Below are 21,177 nucleotides of genomic sequence, written 5' to 3' on the forward strand. Positions count from 1 at the left end.
CGCATCCTGGAAGCAGGGGTGGTGTGGATGCAGGTCTCCTTGTGTGGGAAGGATCTTGGATGGAAGGGTATCGTGCTGACCCTGGGGGAGGCCAGCCACGGTATGACCCTAGGGATGAATATCCTGAAACAGTTCAGAAAACTGCTCATCGACGAACCTTCTCATTTGTCTTTGAAACAGTGGAGTCCGCACACTTCCCAGCGACAAGTGTTTCAACAGTTAATTCATACAGCTCGAGTTCAAGAGGTCTCTAGTCATGGGGAAACGTTAGGAAAAGTAGTTGTGCTGGCCTCCACTAAACTCATCCTACCACCAGGACAGGCCGTACTGACCCTGCCCGTCCGAGCACAAGCCCCATTGGGGGGGTAGAAGTACAATTGGAACCCTCGGTAACTGGACAATTGCCTGCAGGACTCTTAGTGGCCCGAACACTGGACGTGGTACGTGAGGGGACGGTGGTTGTACACTGCGTAAATTTGACAGATCAGGAAATTGTCGTCCCACACAGGGGTGAAGTGGCGTGGGTAGTGAGCATGCCCAAAGAAATCATACTGCCCCAGACTATACAGTTGGCAGTAAATCCAGAAGACCCGTGGTCGGTAAAGGTCACCACTTCTCCGACAGCCGAACCTCAATGCATCCAAGAAGGTAGGCGCACACTGGAAAAGATGCGCGCCGAACTATCTGAACTCACGCCCACCCAGGTACAACAAAAGCGTTACTAGGGCAATACCAATCCGTGTTTGCAAATTATGAGGATGACTTTGGCTGCACCACAGCGATCACTCACAAGATACCAACGGGGGATACAGCACCCATTCGAGAACGTTACTGGCAAATTCTGCCACAGTTATATCAGGAAGTGAAAGAGATGCTCAGACTGATGCTACAGGTGGGCGTCATTAGAGAGAGCCAAAGTCCGTGGGTAGCTCCCATTATGCTGGCGCAGAAAAAGGACAGGACACTGAGGTTCTGTGTGGATTACCGCAAGCTCAACGCCTGCACCTTGAAGGACTCATACCCTCTGCCCCGGATTGAGAAATCTCTATCTGCATTGGGGAAAGCCAAGTTCTTCTCAATGCTAGATCTCGCCAGCGGCTACTGGCAAGTGCCCATGTCAGAGAAGGACCTGGCGAAGACGGACTTTATATTACCTTTGGGCCTCTTTGAATTCAACAGGATGCCATTTGGCCTGGCCAATGCCCCTGGTACGTTCCAATGATGGATGGAGAGGTGCCTAGGTGATTTGAACTTTGAGGCCACACTCATTTACCTGGATGACATCATAGTATACGCTGCTTCGTTTGAAGATCACCTGCGGAAATTAGAGCAAGTGCTGAGCCATCTGCAGTAGTACAGACTGAAGGTGAAACCCCAGAAGTGCGACTTGATCCAAACCCAGATCGAGTACCTAGGTCATGTCATTTCAGCCGAAGGAGAAAATCGCTGTGATTCAGGATTGGTCGACCCCGGAGACCGTAACCGATGTCCGAGCGTTCCTGGGACTGACGGGGTACTATCGTCGCTTCGTGAAGAACTTTGCCAGTGTGTTGCAATCTTTGCTCGAGCTTCTGAAAGAGCACCCCCGAATGCAAAGGGTCGATCCATCCGCTGAGAGGAAAGGCAGAATGCTTTTCGTGACTTGAATAAGGTACTGACTGAAGCTCCGGTACTGGCTTATGCGGACTTCTCTATACCGTTCATTCTCCACACCGACGGAAGCTTGCACGGACTTGGGGCTGTGTTTTCACAGGTGCAGGATGGGAAAGAAAGGGAGATTGCCTATGCTAGTCGGTCCCTTCACGATTCTGAGCACAACCCAGACTACTACAGTTCCTTTAAGCTGGAATTACTGGTGTTGGTGTGGGCCAGGAGGGGGATGGAGAACACCCAAGCCAACGCCCTATCCAGAGCAAGACATGCGCCACCTGTAAAGAGTAAAGATGAGATGCTGGAGGGGGAGGAGGTTCCCTGGTTCCGGAAGACCGCTGGGACGGTGGCGGCTACACTGGACCAGATACGGACCCCCCATCATGAAGGAGTGTTGGGAAGATCTCTGGATGAGTGAGTCCGGCTGCAGCAGGAAGATCGTGAACTTGCTCTGTTTAGACAATGAGGGACACTGAAGAAGCTGCCCAGTCTAGAACAGCGGAATACTCTGACTCCAGAAACACTGAAGATTCTCCCCCAGATGATAAACGGGCTGTTATATCGGAAGGTTCAATTACAGAAAGAGTTGGTAGCCTCATGGCAGGTGGTGATTCCATAGACAGTGCTGTCTACAGTGGCCACTGAAGTTCACGAAAAGGGGGCTCATTTTGGTCTTGAAAAAACTTTCCAGTGGCTGCAGCGATTTGTCTACCACACTCGGTTGAGAACAGCGGTTGAAGAGGCTTGTAGACTGTCAGGCATGTGAGTTGGCCAAATCCCCAGAACAAAGAGCTCCTACCCAAACTATAGTGACATCAGCCCCCTTGGAGCTGTTGACCATCGACTACTTGACCATTGGGCCGGCACACCATGGATATGACCACTGTCTAGTGATGGTAGATCACTTCACGAAGTTAGTGGTTGTGACGCCCACCTGGGACCAAACGGCTGAGTCTGCTGCACACGCCATCTGTAAAAATTTCATTCATGTCTATGGATGCCCACAGCAGTTCCATTCCGATCAAGGAGCCTGTTTCTTGCGGAGTAATGGATGAGCTACAACAGATCTACCAGTTTGACAGGTCCCATACCACACCATACCACCCTCAGGGAAATGGGGCCTGTGAGCGGTTTAACCGTACTCTAATCCAGATGTTAAGGACCCTGGAAGATGATATGAAGGCTAGGTGGCCCAAGTACGTGTCTGAGCTCTTGTGGATCTACAATAATCGAGTCCATCAAACCACTGGTTATACGCCCTACTCCTTGTTGTTTACCGAACTGGGAAAGAAGTCACAGAACTAGAGCTTGATCCAGGGGAGGACTACTGTTGTGAATTCCCTTGCTCGGATCTCTGAGCCGAAGCTCCCACATCTCCCTCTGGTGGTTACTGAGAGTAGTGGAGCAGGCCAGGTTGATGGAAGTTCCCCACCTGATGATAATTGGGAATCTGGGATTACTGGCTGGGAGCATATAATTGAGCTGGCTGCTCTTGAAGGTTGCTGGTGACTTTCCTCCTTGAGCATTTGGAGTTCTTTTGTCCCCTGCCTGATCTGCATGGTTCAGTTAAGTGATTCTTTTGCTAATCCTTTGCATCTAATTTGGTTGTGCCTATTTTTTGCTTTTTGCTTTGTTGCTAGGGTTCAGCGTACTCCCTGCTGGGGGCAGCGCTGGTCCCTGCTCTATATGTTACAGCTTGTGTCAGTTTGTTCAGTCCCCTGTTATGTTAGTATCTTTTGCTTTGCTTCCAGTTTAACCAGAGTGCTGATCTAGCGGAGGTGAGGTCGTGTGGCCTTAGGTTTTGTGTATATCAGAAGTGTTGGATTTTTCTAGGGTTTTGTGCGTGATTGCAGATAGTATCTTTTCTGTCCTGTCCTGTCTAAACAGCTTGAGCCCCACCGTTTGCTCAGTCTGTTTTCTGCCTGTGTTTGTGTCTCATCTTGTCTCACCGACAATATATGTTTGGGGGCTGTCTATTCCTTTGGGGATCTGCTCCGGGGCAGTTTAGATTTCACCTTTCTGACTTCAGGCTTAGTTAGTTCTCCGGCTGTGACGAAGCGTCTAGGGCATCGTAGGAACACTCCACGGCTACTGTTAGTTGTGTTGATAGGATCAGGGGTCTGCAATCTGCTTAGTTACCAACCTCTCTGGTTTTCTGGTGGCTTAGCCTGTTCCTGCCATCCTCCTCAGTGACCCATTCATAACAGACTACCCCGGATTGGGGGGTCCGAGAATATCGCCACCGTTTGCAGACCCTACATCATCTAGTACAGACTCGGATCCCGGAGCTGGAGCACCCTGAGAAGCTCCCTCTGCGGGGGACAGATCTTCAGGTTGGTGATCGAGTGTTCGTGCGGGGAAAATTTCATGGGGCAAGCTGGAAAACTGGTTGGCTGGTTGGAGAGTAAGCCCTACAGAGTAAAACGTCAGGTCGATGCAGAAGGGCCCATCTATGAGATTTGTCAAGAAGGAGAAGAGAATTCTTCCACCAGGGTAGTACACAGGAGTATGCTCCGGCCATGCCTCTCAGAAGACCCCGTACAAGAGAAAGAAACACCTGATATTCCTGAGGTGGTGTCTCCCCTGACAGAAGAAGATGAAGAAAGTCCTGAGCAGCAATCTGAGAATACCTCTCTTTGTCAGGGCCCTGGGATGCCGGAAGAAAATGTTACAGCAGGTACAGATCCAACTTTGCCTCCACTAGAAGACTCCACTGTTCCTTCCAATCTACGTCGCTCCAAACGCACAATGGCTGCACAACCTCCCCAATCGTTACAATCAGGATCAGTTCATTTGGCAACAAATCGCTAAGACAGACAAGCAACGATGTAATGTTTCTCAAGATGCCTCGCCAGTGGAATGTTGAGTGAAAAGAGAGGAGGGGTGTAAGAAGATGAGCACGGACAGAGTCAGCGGTTTCCAGTACACTTTGGGGCTGGAACTATCGGGACTGTTGCCGCTGTTGCCGGGGGACAGTTCTTCTGGGAGGGGAGGACCTTTGCACTGGACAGCAGGGGGCATAGGGGAGATAAAAGGGACTGAGAGCGGGAACGAGGGAGATTTGACGGGAAGGCGACAGGAGAGCAAGGAGAAGGTTGACTCCCTCCCCACTGCTCCGACTGCTAACTCTACATCATCTATCCCGCAGCGTTCTGACTTGCAAACTGACTGTGTCCTTACTGAGCTGTCCCCGGACCTTCCCTTACTAGACTGCTCCTTCCCGCTCTCAGTGAGAGATAATCTGACTTGCTCTGTTCCTAGCGACCACTTCAGAGGTTCGCACGCTGCCGCGGCCTGCGAGCGTGCATGCGGTTTGTGTTCGGCACCATTCCAGAGGAATCCACAAAAGAGACTGTTTCTACGTTCCAGCGCACTCAAGCCAAGCGGGTCCAGATACATCGGCACGGTCGGGAAACAGTGCTTTTCGTTCCTCTGTAACAGAGTCAAAGACATTGTCCACGATTTACGAAGCCGGCGGGAGATATTCCAGCCCCTCCCCAACAAGAACTGCAAGTGATAAGTTATCTTTTTCATACACCTTCTCAAATATTGTGTTTGTGTTCAAATCCTGTTGTTGTCGCTGCTGATTTCGTCTCCCTGTATGTAATATTTCTTGTATGATAATAACCTGTTCTAGTAAATCCTGATAACCCCTTCTCTGCCTCCGGGTCTTCACTGCTTCCAGTGAACCTTACTTCCAGTACCCCTTACATTCACACAGTACACATGGGTGCGATGAAATTTTGGGTTGTCCATTTTTAACAGTTGTGTAAGTAAACGCGATATATTCAACTTGCTAGAATATTGTAAACAGTGCAAAAAAAACAACCACCTCTGCAATTCACCATCCATCCAGTAGAAGTACACTGATGGCAGCTTATCAACAATAACCAGCAGATCTTTTTTTTTTTCCCAAAATCTTGACAATTACCTGTAAATAAAGAGACATATACTGCATCTATTCTAATGGACTGCATGTAAAATCTTTCAACAGTTTACGGGAAGAAAAAAGGCTTCTGGAACGGGAGTATGAAAGAATCCCCAAAACTGGGGTAAGTATTGTATCTTTATATTTAATAGATATGTGTCTGTACATTTTTTTCTTTTATATTTTTTACAAATGTTTTGTAATTATTTTTTAGTCCTCTTAGGGGATTGCTTGATTATCTCTGAAATACACTGCAATACTGTAATACAACCTCAGAGTGGACTTCATAGGAGTTCTAACATGGTAGGCACAGGGTCCTTCACTAGGCCCCCAGCGACTATGGCAATCCATCATCATGCCAGGAATGGGACCATAGAGTGGGAATCATGGCCATCATTTATATCCCACCGTTACACTTGACAGTGACTTTTAAAAGATTTAACTGATGGTATTTAAAAAGATAAAGCCAACACCCGTGTTGCATGGATCAGGCTTAGTTACTGAGCCCGCTCCATGACAGCAGTGAATTCATCCTCTGTACATGTACGGCAGATGTCCATAAAGCCTTAAAGGCATTGTCTGGCAATCATTTATATTTCATTTTTTTAAGGAATAGATATTACAAAACAACAATCATAGGCTCACACTTCCTAACACCCACATTAATCTATCACAGGCTGTGCCGCCTCAGGAAGTGATGACTGTATCGTCCTAATATCACAAGACCGCTAAAGCCTGTGATGGGCTGCATCAGTCAGGTGACTGGAACAGCGTGTCATGAATTTACTGATGGCTGGTAACTCCTCCATACAGATCTTTAATATTACATCCACTGAATTGCTGTTTGTCACTTGACCGCTGCAGCTAATCACAGGCTTTAGTAATAAGGTGATACACATATGTTGCAAAAGAAAAAAATAGGGCAATGTCCAGAATCTTGTAATTATCATCACTTTACAGTTGGATTCACTGTGGAAGCATTTAAAGAGACCAGGATGGATGAACACAGAACTTAAACACTTACTGCAAAGGAAAAAAAAGAAATGTATATTAAATGGAAAGAGGGGGTATATCTCAAGAGGAATATAATGATGTTTGCAGGAATTGAAGGGCGAGCATTAGAAGAGCTAAAGCCAATAATGAAGTGAGGCTTGCAAGGGAGACCAAAAGCAATAAAAACTGATTTTGGGGGTATGCCAAAAGCAAAAGAAAAGTCAAAGATGCTATAGGATTTTTACAGGATAAAAAGGAAGAAGTGGTCAAAAATGATGCTGAGAAGGCCAAACTTTTACATTCCTATTTTGCATCTGTGTTCTCTAAGAAAGCAAATGTAACATCAACTAATCTTCACAATGCTATTGAAGGAAAAAAATAATCCACACTATCTATAAACAGAGAGATAGTGAGGGAACACTTAGCTAATTTAAATGAATTTAAATCACCTGGTCCAGATGAATTACATCCTAGGGTATTGAAAGAGGTAGCAGAGGAAATTGTAGAACAAATAGACAGAATCTTTTAAAAATACTGGAGAATAGAAGTCCCAGAAGATTAGAGAAGGGCATATTTTGACCCAATCTTTAAAAAAAAGAAAGAAGATGAAGCCAGAAAATTACAGACCAGTGAGCCTTACTTCTATACCAGGAAAGATCTTTGAAAAAATTATTAAACAGCATGTAAGTACTTGGATAAGAATACAGTAATTAACTAGAGCCAACATTGGTTTGTAGCAAACAACAAGTCATGCTAATTTCCTTTTATGATGGAATCACTGACTGGGTGGATCAGTGAAAGGCGGTAGCTATAGTATACTGTGTCTCAACTTCAGCAAAGCATTTGATAAAGTACCTCATACTATCCTTATTGAAAAAATAGCAAAGTATGGGATTGACAAGGCTACAATTAGGTGGATTCATAACTAGCTCAGTGATTGTGCTCAAAGAGTGGTAATAAATGTTTGCACATCTAACTGGTAGATTGTTTCAAGTGGGGTACCACAAGGCTCTGCCCTGGCCCCAGTGTTGTTCAACATTTTTATAAATGATTTAGATACGGGAACTGAAGGTAAATAATCAAATTTGCTGACGATGCAAAGCTAGGAGGGATAGCTTCACTAGAGTAGATATAGAAAGGATTCCGAAGGATCTAGATAAGCTTCAATAATGGGCAACAACTAATCGAATGGTATTTAACAGGGAAAAATGCAAGATTCTACATCTGGGCAAGATAAATGAAAATTACATCTATGGAATGGGAGGAATAGAACTAAGTAGCAGCATGTGAGAAAAAGCCTTAAGTATACTAATGGATTACAGACTGCACATGAGTCAGTAGTGTTTTACAGCATCAAAATAGGCAAACACAGTTCTAGGATGTATTAAGGGAATCATAGAATCTAGATCACGTGATGTAATTATCAACCTCAATTCTTCCTTGCTCAGACCTCACTTGGAATACTGTTTCCAGTTCTGTGCACCACATTTTTTAAAATAGACATTGAAAAACTAGAGCAAGTTCAGAGAAGAGCTACCAGTATGGTGAGAGAGCAGCAAAGTATGTCCTATGAGGAGCGGTTAAAGGATCTGGCAATGATTAGCTTGCTAAAAAAAAGGTTAAGAGGAGACTTAACAGCTGTCTAAAAATATCTGAAGGGATGTCACAGTGTAGAGGGATCATCCTTATTCTCATTTATACATGGAAACACGAGAAGCAATAGAATAAAACTGAAAGGTAGAAGATACAGATTAGATAGAGTTAGAGAAAGTTAGAAAAAACTTTTTGAGAGTGAGGGTGATCAAAGAGTGGAACAGGCTGTCATGAGAGTGTCAGAGACACCGCACTGAACTTGCTCACTGAGCCAGTGCGCGTGCCCTGAGTAAAGCGAAAGCGTGCTCAAAGCTACCTGTTGAGCGGGCAGCAACCGAATAGATGCGTACTTCAGAGCCACAGGACCTGAAGCACGTGACTGCTAGAGGCGTGGCCTAAACTCCACAGAGCTAGGAGCTGCAAGACAATTCCTAGCAGAGTAACTGCGAGACAAAGTTACCAAGGGGCATAGACAGGGAGAATAGTCAGGACGTAGCCAAAGAGTCACACACAGAGATAGCTGCAAGGTACCAGAGGGGCGAGCAGAGAGTAGTCAGGTCACAGGCAATGAGTCATACACAGATAGCTGCAAGGTACAAGAGGGGCGAGCAGAGAGTAGTCAGGTCACAGGCAATGAGTCATACACAGATAATAATGCAGTACACAAACAACAGGCAAACTCACAACGGGAAACAGAGCCAGGTCAGAACCATATAAACAAGCTATAGCAACAAACAGGCACACGGGGGTCAGCACACTAGGCCAAAGGCAAAAGTATAACTGGCAGGGATTGAAGCTACCCAGAGGTTTATGAAGCTCTCCCAGAACCAGAAAGAGGCCACAATCATTAACCCCAAGTGTGCAGGTCAAAACCTGCACAGAGCTCCAGACATTAACCCCCTGTGTGCAGCTCAAAAACCTGCACTGGGATCATGACAGAGAAGTGATGAGTTCTCCTTCCATGGAAGTCTTCAAACAGAGGCCAGACGGACGTCTGTCTGAAATGGCTTAGTGAGTCCTGCATTGAACAGGGGGTTGGACACGATGAACCTGGAAGTCCCTTCCATCTCTAACATTCTATGATTCTCTTGTCTTTTTTAAGTATCTGGGGATGTAGACATCATTTACAGTTGTAAGGTTTTACTATAAATTTCCAGTTTGTTTATAGGAGTGAATAGTAAAATAAAGGCAGTCGAGCACAGATTATGGTTCTGTATACAGATGGTAGATGGGTTGGTGGACTGGACCGTTAACTTTTAAAATGTATAATTCTACAGCTTATAACGTTGACAGGGACAGTTATGGGCAAATGTATAGTTTTTATTACCTTTTCTGAATCTCTCCTAATTTCCTCCTGTTTACTTTTCTCTGATGAGAGATATAGATGCACAATAGAAATGCTTTTACATTGCAGGAGTTAGAGAAAAGGGCCAAACTGCTGAAAGAAACCAGCGATGAGCTGCAGAAAGAGAACACCCAGAGAATACTGGAGATTAAAGCACTAAAGGAAGACTTGGCATTAAAGGAAAGAGAAATTCAAAGAGAGAAAGTAGAACTTGAAAAGATAGAAGAACAACAAGAAGTCACAAAGGTGTGGTGATTACAGGACACAGATATTTATTATCCTCCCTTCTGCTAAGTACTCCCTTCCTGACCGAGTGATTTTCCTTTTTTTTGGCATTTTCATTTCTTTCATACCCTATATCAAGGAGCCATAACTTTTTAAGTTTTCAGGTTACTAAAAGAAAAAAAATAAAATCCAAGTGCTGTGAGATTGCACAAAAAATGCTATAATTTTTTAGTTTGTTTTTATGGTAGTTATTGCCCTGGCAGTATGATTCTCCAGCTCAGTACGATGACTGCGATACCAAACTTGTGTGTGTATGTATATATATCTATATTTATCTATCTATATATAAAAAAAAAAAAAAGCAGCACCAACATAGTAGTGGTGTGAACTGTTTAATAGCCTAGTGGCGTGGCGACGTTTCGGATATGGCAATCCTTTTTCAAGCAATGAGTCTGTTACAAACACACAGTCTTATAGGGTGCACACACTATGAACATTAATCAATCAATTTCACATAAAATCATACATTATTCACATACATGATTTATGGATTCATAAAGTGCTAAGTGCTGCACCATGCATGAAACCTTCCATATACACACATGGTTTTCAAGTATCTATATAACAGGTATAAAGTGAAATACAGTGCCATAAAGTGATAATTGCATTTTAAATTAAAAATTCTCACAGGTGTGTAATCTTAATTCAGGAACATGTGCACTCACATTATAAAGCTCCTCCATGGCCACCGCTACCTGTCAGCAAGCCCAATGCTTCACTGCACATGTCTGTGTCAAAAAAACTACATATCCCACAATCCTTTGCGTGCCCGCACATGTGCAGTAGGGCAATAAGGCTAGCGGTGCCATTTTACTCATGGTATATACAAGAAGTGGTCATATGATGCATTTCCGGGATATCCAGCGGTGGAAATACTCAGCCCAATAATCCAAACCGCTATCTCAATATCCATATTAACAAATATAATAAAAACCTTAGTAAACAAGATAATACTTTACTTAGTGGTGCCCTTAGTATATTTCTTTCTAAATTAAGATTATTTTATATTACCTTCATGGCACCAGGTTAATAGCCACTAAAATGCTTCTATAGGGGGGACTAAATCATAAGAGCTACTCGTATGGAGGGAAAGGAACTACGTCCAATACGGTGTCACTAAGCGGGACGAACCCCGCTATCTATAGCAAGATGCCCCCGCGGTACGTGCAACAACGAGGCTACAAAGGGTATTAGCCCCTGAGCTCCATGCACACATGACACCCCCATACCACTCCACTTTCGCTCTCCAATCACAGTATACCCCCAATCTGAGCATAACGGTATAAAACCAACATGAAATTTATTATCCAAATACGAATTTTATTATTATCTTTTTGGAATTTTTTTAGAAAACATTTTCTTCCAAATATAAATTCATACAACTATAAACATCGACTTGTGCAATGAAAAATAGAGAACATTCTCCAACACAATAACCAATGTGAATGCATCCCCTCCATAAGATCCAAATCTGTGAAAAAATAAAAACATTATTAATAAAAATATAAACAGACATAAAATGCGAAGAGAAAAACAGGATTAGAAAGTCATTGTACGTCTCAACTTTACATTATCTAATTCGTTTTAAATCCACATTGAGACCAAATGGTCTCAATGTGTTCAACTACATAATCCACTCAAGTTCCTTTCTTTTGAGTAGACGCACCCGATCACCTCCCCTCCTCATTGCTGGTACCGCATCAATTATGCAGAAGCGGAGTTGTTTTTCTGTATGTGATTTCTCTACAAAGTGTTTGGAAACTGGTAGATCCATACGTTTCTTCCTGATGGTACATCGGTGCAGATTTATTCTCGTTTTGAAATCACATGTTGTCTCTCCGATGTATCACAGGCGACACGGACACTCTAGAAGGTAGTTTACAAAGTCTGAATCATACGTCAAGAAATGTTTTATTTTAAATTTTTCATTAGTAACTGGATGTTGGAAATTAGACTCTTTTAACATAAGACCACAGTTCACACAGGACAGACAGGGAAAACATCCCTTTCTGTCACTTCCCGTCAATGACATTTGATTTTTTAAAAGGGCCTATATCAGCTTTGACCAAAGTGGATGCAATTGTCTTACTACGTTTATATGAAAATAACGGGGGATTCAAAAATTCTTTTACTTGAGGTAGACATTTACCCAGCATGCCCCAATGTTTTTTGATCACAGACGCAATCTGGGTGCTTTCCGCACAAAACGTACTTACTAATGGGATACGATCAAGAGTTTTTTTCTCTTTTTTCACTTTGTAGAGAAATCACATACAGAAAAACAACTTCGCTTCCGCATAATTAATGCGGTACCAGCAATGAGGAGAGGAGGTGATCGGGTGCGTCTACTCAAAAGAAAGGAACTTGATTGGATTATGAAGTTGAACCCATTGAGACCAAATGGTCTCAATGTGGATTTTAAAACGAATTAGATAATGTAAAGTTGAGACACACAATGACTTTCTAATCCTGTTTTTCTCTCCGTATTTTATGTCTGTTTATATTTTTATTAATAATGTTTTTAATTTTATTTTTTCACAGATTTGGATCTTATGGAGGGGATGCATTCACATTGGTTATTGTGTTGGAGAATGTTCTCTATTTTTCACTGCACAAGTCGGTGTTTATAGTTGTATGAATTTATATCTGGAAGAAAATGTTTTCTAAAAAAATTCCAAAAAAAAAAATTCTTATTTGGATAATAATAATAATCTTTATTTATATAGCGCCAACATATTCCGCAGCGCTTTACAGTTTAACAGTTTCAAAACACAAGTCAAAAGTAACAATGTTAACAATACAATAATTAAAGCAAAATAAGACGACCCTGCTCGTGAGAGCTTACAATCTACAGTGAGGTAGGGGAGATACAAAGTACAGGTGTGTATTTACAGTGATGTATTTACAATGATGGTCCAGCCATCTTGAGGGACTGAGGGATGGATGTAGATAGTGAATGGGCTACTCATGCACACTTACACATAGAATGATTTTGATTAGTGAACGTGATAGGCCGCTCTGAGCAAATGTGTTTTGAGGGAGCGCCTAAAACTATGCAAATTGTGGATGGTCCTAATTTCTTGGGGTAGAGCATTCCAGAGGATTGGCGCAGCACGGGGAAGTCTTGGAGTCGGGAGTGGGAGGTACGGATTAGTGCAGAGGTTAGTCGAAAGTCGTTTGCACAGCGCAGCGGTCGGTTAGGCCTATAGACAGAAATGAGGGAGGAGATGTAGGGGGATGCTGCACTGTGGAGAGCTTTGTGGGTGAGAACAAGTACTTTGAATTGGATCCTAAAATGAATGGGCAGCCAATGTAAGGACTGGCGAAGAGCAGATGCGTCCGAGTACCGATTAGCCAGATAGATCACCCTGGCTGCTGCATTAAGTATGGACTGGAGAGGGAATAGTTGAGTAACGGGGAGGCCAATTAATAGAGCATTGCAGTAATCCAGGCGGGAGTGGATTAATGCTACAGTGAGGGTTTTTGTTGTTTCCATGGTGAGAAAAGGGCGGATTCTAGAGATGTCTTTAGGTGTAAGCGGCAAGAGCGGACAAGAGATTGTATATGGGATGTGAAGGAGAGATTGGTGTCAAACATAACACCCAGACAGCGCGCCTGCTGCCGGGGTGTTATTATAGTGCCACCCACAGAGAGGGAAATGTCAGATTTAGGGAGGTTAGTAGACGGCGGGAGCAGAAGAAGCACAGTTTTGGAGAGGTTGAGTTTCAGATAGAGAGCGAACATGATGTTGGAGACTGCGGACAGTCACTGGCGTTCTGTAGTACAGCGGGGGTAAGGTTTGGGAATGACGTATATAGTTGTGCGTCATCAGCATAAAGATGGTACTGAAAGTCAAATCTGCTGATAGTCTGTCAATTGGGGCCATGTAGAGAGAGAAGAGAAGGGGGCCAAGGACTGAGCCCTGAGGCACCCCGACAGCGAGAGGAAGAGGAGATGACGTGGAGCCAGAGAACAAAACCCTGAAGGAGCGGTCAGAAAGATAGGAAGAGAACCAGGAGAGAGCAGTGTCCTTAATGCCTAGTGACTGGAGCCTAGAGAGTAGGAGATGGTGGTCAACAGTGTCGAAAGCTGCAGATAGGACAAGAAGAATGAGCAGAGAGTGGTCACCGTTACGTTTTGCTGTCAGAAGGTCATTGGTCACTTTGTTGAGTGTAGTCTCAGTCAAATGTAGGGGGCGGAAGCCGGACTGTGAAGGGTCTAGGAGGGAGTGAGTGGAGAGGTAACGGGTAAGGCGGGAGTAAACTAGGCGCTCCAAAAGTTTGGAGATGAAGGGGAGATTGGAGACTGGTATGTAGTTGTTTGTGCAGGATGAGTCGAGAGCGGGTTTCTTAAGTGATTGAGTAACGATGGCGTGTTTGAAGGAGGATGGGAAAATGCCCGAGGAGAGGGAGAGATTAAAGATTGTAGTTCGGTGCGTTATGACGACTGGAGAGAGAGACTGGAGATGTGAGGTAATGGGGTCGGTAGTGCATGTGGTCGGAAGAGAGGAGTCTGGAGACTTCTTCTTCTGTGATGGGATCAAATGTCGAAAGTGAGCCAGGGGAGATGCAGGAAGGGATGAGAGTCACAGCACTTGGTGGTTGGGAGCAGATTTCCTGACGGATATTATCTATTTTTTTCTGTAAAGTGGGAGGCCAGGTAATCAGCACAAATGTCTGTGATAGGGGCTTGTGCTTTTGGCCTGAGGAGGGAGTGAAAAGTGTCAAAAAGTCTCTTGGGGTTGTTGGCTAGTGAGGAGATCAGGGTGGTGAAGTAGGTCTGTTTGGCGAGGTGAAGGGCAGCGTTATAGGTTCTTAACATGAATTTGAAGTGGATGAAGTCTTTTGGTGTGTGGGTTTTTCTCCATAGGCGTTCAGCACTCTTAGAGCATCGCTGGAGAAGTTGAGCTTGCGGTGTGAGCCAGGGCTGTTTTATTCTGTGCTTGGAGGTTCTGAGGGTGAGGGGAGCTACTAGGTCAAGGGTGCTTCTAAGAGTGTCATTGTAGTGATGAACAGCCAGATCAGGACAGGAAAAAGAGGAGATTGGGGACAGTGATGAGTGTAGGGAGTCTGAAAGTGTCTGAGGGTTAATGGTTTGTAGATTTCTGATTGTGTGGTAGGTAGGAGTGAACTGGGGTGGGCGAGGATTTGTAAGCATGAAGGAGAGTATGTTGTGGTCAGAGAGTGGAAGTGGTGAGTTATTTAGGTGGGAGATTGAACAGAGCCGGACAAAGACCAGTCAAGGGTGTTACCGTCCTTGTGTGTCTCAGAGGCTGAGAGCTGCGAGAGGCCTAGAGAGGTGGTTAGTGAAAGAAGCTGGGATGCAGATGTGGAAGTAGGGCTGTTAATGGGGATGTTGAAGTCTCCCAGGATAAGAGTTGGTAGTACTGAGGACATGAAGTGCGGCAGCCAGGCAGAAAAGTGTTCAAGGAAGTGGGTGGGTGAGCCTGGGGGCCGGTATATGACTGCTACTCTGAGGGAGAGGGGATGGAAGAGTCTGATGGTGTGGACCTCAAAGGAAGGGAATGAGAGTGATGGAACTGGGGGGATGACCTGCAAAGTGCATTGTGGGGACAGGAGTATGCCGACTTCACCACCATGTCTGTTTGTGTGTCTCGGGGAATGAGAGAATTGTAAGCCACCATAGGAAATGGCAGCAGGAGAGACAGTGTCAGTCTTGTTACATACAGACCGTGGATTCCAGAGGGTACAATTAAAAGATGGAGATGAGGGAGTGCAAGTAATATTAATAAAATTATTATGGTTTCGATATGAGGTAGGGTAGGGGTTGAGGTTGGGGGAGTGTGGACCAGGGTTGGGGGAGATGTCCCCTGCAATTAGTAGGAGTAGGAAGATAAAGAGCAAATAGTTGTTGGAATTGTAAGTAGTTTTTTTCTGCGATGTGTTTGGGCAAGATGGGCTGAGGTTTCTCAGGAAGGTGAGGAGTGCATGGGAGCTATACATGGGAGAGGGAAGTAAAGAGGGCCTGATGTGTATGAGTCGTGATGGAGGGGGGATGGGGTGGTGAATGTGGATGGCAAGGGAGCACAGGAGGATAGAAATAAAGCACATAGTTAAAGGGGAGAGCAAAGTGTGGGTTACCTGATTCCTGCCCTGATTAACTTTCATGCCCTGATAATAAATTTCATGTTGGTTTTATACCGTTATGCTCAGATTGGGGGTATACTGTGATTGGAGAGCGAAAGTGGAGTGGTATGGGGGTGTCATGTGTGCATGGAGCTCAGGGGCTAATACCCTTTGTAGCCTCGTTGTTGCACGTACCGCGGGGGCATCTTGCTATAGATAGCGGGGTTCGTCCCGCTTAGTGACACCGTATTGGACGTAGTTCCTTTCCCTCCATACGAGTAGCTCTTATGATTTAGTCCCCCCTATAGAAGCATTTTAGTGGCTATTAACCTGGTGCCATGAAGGTAATATAGAATAATCTTAATTTAGAAAGAAATATACTAAGGGCACCACTAAGTCAAGTATTATCTTGTTTACTAAGGTTTTCATTATAATATTTGTTAATATGGATATTGGGATAAGCGGTTTGGATTATTGGGCTGAGCATTTCCACTGCTGGATATCCTGGAAATGCATCATATGACCACTTCCTGTATATACCATGAGTAAAATGGCACCGCTAGCCTTATTGCCCTACTGCACATGTGTGGGCACGCAAAGGATTGTGGGATATGTAGTCTTTTTGACACAGACATGTGCAGTGAAGCATTGGGCTTGCTGACAAGTAGCGGTGGCCATGGAGGAGCTTTATAATGTGAGTGCACATGTTCCTGAATTAAGATTACACACCTGTGAGAATTTTTAATTTAAAATGCAATTATCACTTTATGGCACTGTATTTCACTTTATACTTGTAATATAGATACTTGAAAACCATGTGTGTATATGGAAAGTTTAATGCATGGTGCAGCACTTAGCACTTTATGAATCCATAAATCATATATGTGAATAATGTATGATTTTATGTGAAATTGATTGATTAATGTTCATAGTGTGTGCACCCTATAAGACTGTGTGTTTGTAACAGACTCATTGCTTTGAGAAAGGATTGCCATATCCGAAACGTTGCCACGCCACTAGGCTATTAAACAGTTCACACCACTACTATTTTGGTGCTGCTTTTTTTTTCTATTATCCAAGGACATAAAGGTGTCTAGAGAAGCGTGCACTGCTCCAAGGTATTTTGTGCTGTTCCTATTTTTTACACATATATCTATCTATATATATATATATCTATCTATCTAATGTGTTTGTGTGTATATATATATATATATATATATATATATATATATAGTAGATGTTGGAAAAAAAAAACCCATGTAATGACGCGCTACTCAAGTCACCTGACTGCTGTGGTGCTCCTGCTGGTGGAGCGGCGACGTCTCCTCCTGTTGTACAGCGCAGACTGCAGTACATCTCTGGTGGTGGAGCACCTCATTCTGAAGTCTAAGGCTGTTAGTCATCAGGTTTCTGCATCTGCTCTGCAGGAATCCAGAGCCTCACATTCTGCGGTCTCCTGCTGTCTATCTACCGGAGAGGAGATTACTTTGCAGCAGATCGCTCCAGAGACTAATTCCCTCTGTTCTCCTACTGGGCATGCTCACGAGACGATCTCCCATTGGAGATCGGGAGTCATGTGCCCAGGTCCTGCTCCAGATCTCATTGGTCCATCTCGGAGATCTGGAAGCTTCTGGAAGGTCCCGGCTATAAAAGCGCACATGACCGTTCGGCCATGCGCTAGTATAGTCTCTAGTTGCTACTGTGTGAATGATGATGGATGTATGAACCGGCGAATGACTCATTAAGATCCCCTCCCTCTGATATTACGAATGTGTATAGGGACCTAGATTAGAGTCAGCGCCAGCGCGTGGCAAGCCTCAAGCCACTACAGCATCATCCACAGTGCTAGTGTCCGTCATTGCGCCTGCTTCCTTGCTTTGTCGACTAGCGGCAGTGTCCTACGCCGTGCTGCAGTTGCAGCCCTCTTTGGCGTCTGCAGTAGCGACGCCGCACGCACGGTAGGTCTAGATGGACGCAGCTCCTCTGTCTTAGGTCCTGCTCCTGTGACCAGATACCATGTGTGCATTTACCTGAGACCTATGACACTAACAGGCTTAGCCTTTTGTGTTTACCTCTGCTGACATCTCTGTAAGCAAACAGATTGCTTAGCGCACTTGGGTGACATTCAACCCGCGTACGCATTTCCGCCATATTGCTCGTCTGTCACTACTTAGCAGCAGTGTTTACACCTACTGCACGGTGGACCCTGAGCGGCGAACGCACTTTATTATTTATTTTTATTTAGTGCGTTCCGCCGTTCCTAACAAGGGCTTTGTTAATACTTGTAATGAAGTTTCTGCGCAGTGCCAGATACAATATATAACAGATCCTATTTACTTATAGCACAGTCCATTGGAGTGTACATTGTTTTACAAGAAGAATCTGACAGTTTGCAATGGAGACTCTGAATAAGTCCAAATGGAGAAATGTAGAATGTATGAAAACAAAACATTGATGGATAAATATGCCGTTTTTCTTTTCTTTTTCATCTGTCCTGTGTTTTTTGTTTTAGGATGAACTTGTTCAGGTCCAGTATGTTCCTGAGCAAATCGGCAAAGACATTGAGAAAATTAATCGCAAAGCAATGTAGGCCATTTAATTTTAATTTGTAAAACATGTATGAAGCGTTTAGCATGGAAAGAGTTAAAATGAATAATAATGATCACATAAACGTCCGCCAAGGTCTATACGCAGGCATTTCCAACATGGAACGTTTTACAATTGGCTTGCCCGGCCTTTCTCAGATTTGGATGTATCAAACGTTCCTGACATAAACACATGTTCTGCCTGACCTGCTCGGGGAATTTCAATATTTGTTAAAAATCGACTCAGAAATCTGATATCTGCTAAGGCTAAAACAAATGTGCACAGATAATGAGGCTGTGTTTCTACTGTACGTACAGTATTGTGCAAAAGATTTAGGCATCTGTGGGAAAAATTATTTGAATTAAGAATAGTTTAAAAAAATAGAAATGGTAAATAGTTTAATTTTATAAATAAAATACAAAGGGAGTGAGCAAAAGAAAAATCTAAATCAAATCAATATTTGGTGTAACCGCCCTTTGCTTACTAACCAGGATCAAAGCATCTGTCCATCCAGATACACCTGCTAGTACATAGTTTTTTAAGAAACTCGGCAAGGAAGTGGTTCCAAACACCTTGGAGAGCTAACCACAGATCTTCTGTGGATGTAGGCTTCTACATATCTGTCTCTTCATGTAATCCCACACAGACTCAATGATGTGAAGATTAGAGCACTATGGTGGCCATATCATCACTTCAAGAGTGAAAATTATTCATCCCTTCCATGGAAATCGTTTTTAGCACTTACTATAGCCCCTTTGATTATATTAATTATTATGAGCTTCTGCAAATGTAATGAAAAGCCAGACACCAGTTTCTGGCAGCATTCCAGAAAAACATTAGCCTCTCCCTCATGGACAATGGCCATATTTATATCTCTCTATATATGTCTATATGTGCAAATATAATATATATACCCATATTGCATTCATCACCACTGTTCCCAGCTCATATGTCTGTGAATTTTCTCATTGCACAGTGCTCTCGCTGGGAAGATTCAAAACTCTCTAGGCACACCGAGTAACTGCAGACTTTTTGTTTTAGACTGAACAACCCCTTTAAAGGGGTCCGGTGCCACACAAATTGTGCCAGAACGTGTCCTGAAGATGTTCGCAACCTCATGCACTCACCCAGGGACCCCTATTTAAGGTGTTTAAGACCATGGAAGTAAAGTGGGGAGAAAAAGTATTTATTAAGCCACCAATTGTGAAAGTTCTCCCACTTAAAAAGATGAGAGAGGCCTGTAATTGACATCATAGGTAGACCACAGCCATGAGAGTCAAAATGAGAAAACAAATCCAGAAAATCACCTTGTCTGAGTTGGTAAGATTTATTTTGAAAATTATGGTGGAAAATAAGTATTTGGCCATTAACAAAAGTTAATCTAAATATATTGTTATATATCCTTTGTTTGCAATGACAGAGGTCAAACGTTTTCTGTAAGTCTTCAGAAGGTTGGCGCACACTGTTGATGGTATGTTGGCCCATTCCTCCATACAGATCTCCTCTAGAGCAGTGATGTTTTGGGCCTGTTCTGGGCAACACGGACTTTAAAACCCCTCCAAAGGTTTTCTATGGGGTTGAGATCTGGAGACTGGCTAGGCTACTCCAAGACCTTCATATGTTTGTTACGAAGCCACTCCTTTGTTGCCCTGGCGGTGTGCTTGGAATAATTATCATGCTGAAGGACCCATCCACATTGCATCTTCAATGTCCTTGCTGATGGAAAGAGGTTTGCACTCAAAATCTCATGATACATGGCCCCATTCATTCTTTCATTTACATGGATCAGTCTTCCTGGTCCCTTTGCAGATAAACAGCCCCAAAGCATGATGTTGCCACCCCCATGCTTCACAGTAGGTATGGTGTTCTTTGGATGCAACTCGGCATTCTGTCTCCTCCAAACATGACGATTTTTGTTTCTACCAAACATTTCTACTTTGGTTTCATCATATGACACTCTCCCAGTACTCTTCTGGATAATCCAAATGCTCTCTAGCAAACTTCAGACGGGCCCAGACATGTCCTGGCTTAAGCAGGGAGATACGTCTGGCACTGCAGGATCTGAATCCCTGGCGGCGTAGTGTGTTACTGATGGTAGCCTTTGTTACGGTGGTCCCAGCTCTATGCAAGTCCTTCACTAGGTCCCCCTGTGTTTCTGGGATTTTTGCTCACCGGTCTTGTGATCATTTTGACCCCACGGGGTGAGATCTTGCATGTAGCCCCGATCGAGGGAGAATATCATTGGTCTTGTATGTCATCCATTTTCTTATTATTGCTCCCATAGTTGATTTCATCACACCAAGCTGCTTGGCTGTTGCAGATTCAGTCTTCCCAGCCTGTTGCAGGGCTACAATTTTGTTTCTGGTGTCCTTTAACATCTCTTTGGTCTTCACCATAGTGGAGTTTGGAGTGTGACTGTTTGAGATTGTGGACTGGTGTCTTTTAAACTGATAAGTTCAAACAGGTGCCATTACTACAGGTAATGAGTGGAGGACAGAGGACCCTCTTAAAGAAGAAGTTACAGGTCTGTGAGAGCCAGAAATCTTGCATGTTTTTAGGTGACCAAATACTTATTTTCCACCATAATTTGCAAAATAAATCTTGCCAAATCAGACAAGGTGATTTTCTGGATTTGTTTTCTCATTTTGACTCTCTTAGTTGTGGTCTATCTATGATGTCAATTACAGGCCTCTCTCATATTTTTAAGTGGG

The 21,177-nt window shown here is 43.8% G+C and overlaps 1 protein-coding gene across 2 annotated transcripts in view; it reads left to right on the plus strand.

The window, feature by feature from the left end:
* CCDC146 (coiled-coil domain containing 146) overlaps positions 1-21,177 on the plus strand; it is a 235,049-nt gene that overhangs the window by 166,383 nt on the left and 47,489 nt on the right. For both annotated transcript variants that reach the window (XM_073573647.1, XM_073573648.1), the window contains 3 exons: positions 5,645-5,702; positions 9,579-9,755; positions 18,393-18,466. In XM_073573647.1, coding sequence (XP_073429748.1) covers positions 5,645-5,702; positions 9,579-9,755; positions 18,393-18,466 — 309 coding nt within the window. The remainder of the gene's footprint in view (positions 1-5,644; positions 5,703-9,578; positions 9,756-18,392; positions 18,467-21,177) is intronic.

The sequence above is a fragment of the Dendrobates tinctorius genome, unplaced genomic scaffold (genome assembly GCF_039654945.1).
Source record: "Dendrobates tinctorius isolate UK_male_01 unplaced genomic scaffold, ASM3965494v1 ptg000035l, whole genome shotgun sequence".
NCBI lineage: Eukaryota > Metazoa > Chordata > Amphibia > Anura > Dendrobatidae > Dendrobates > Dendrobates tinctorius.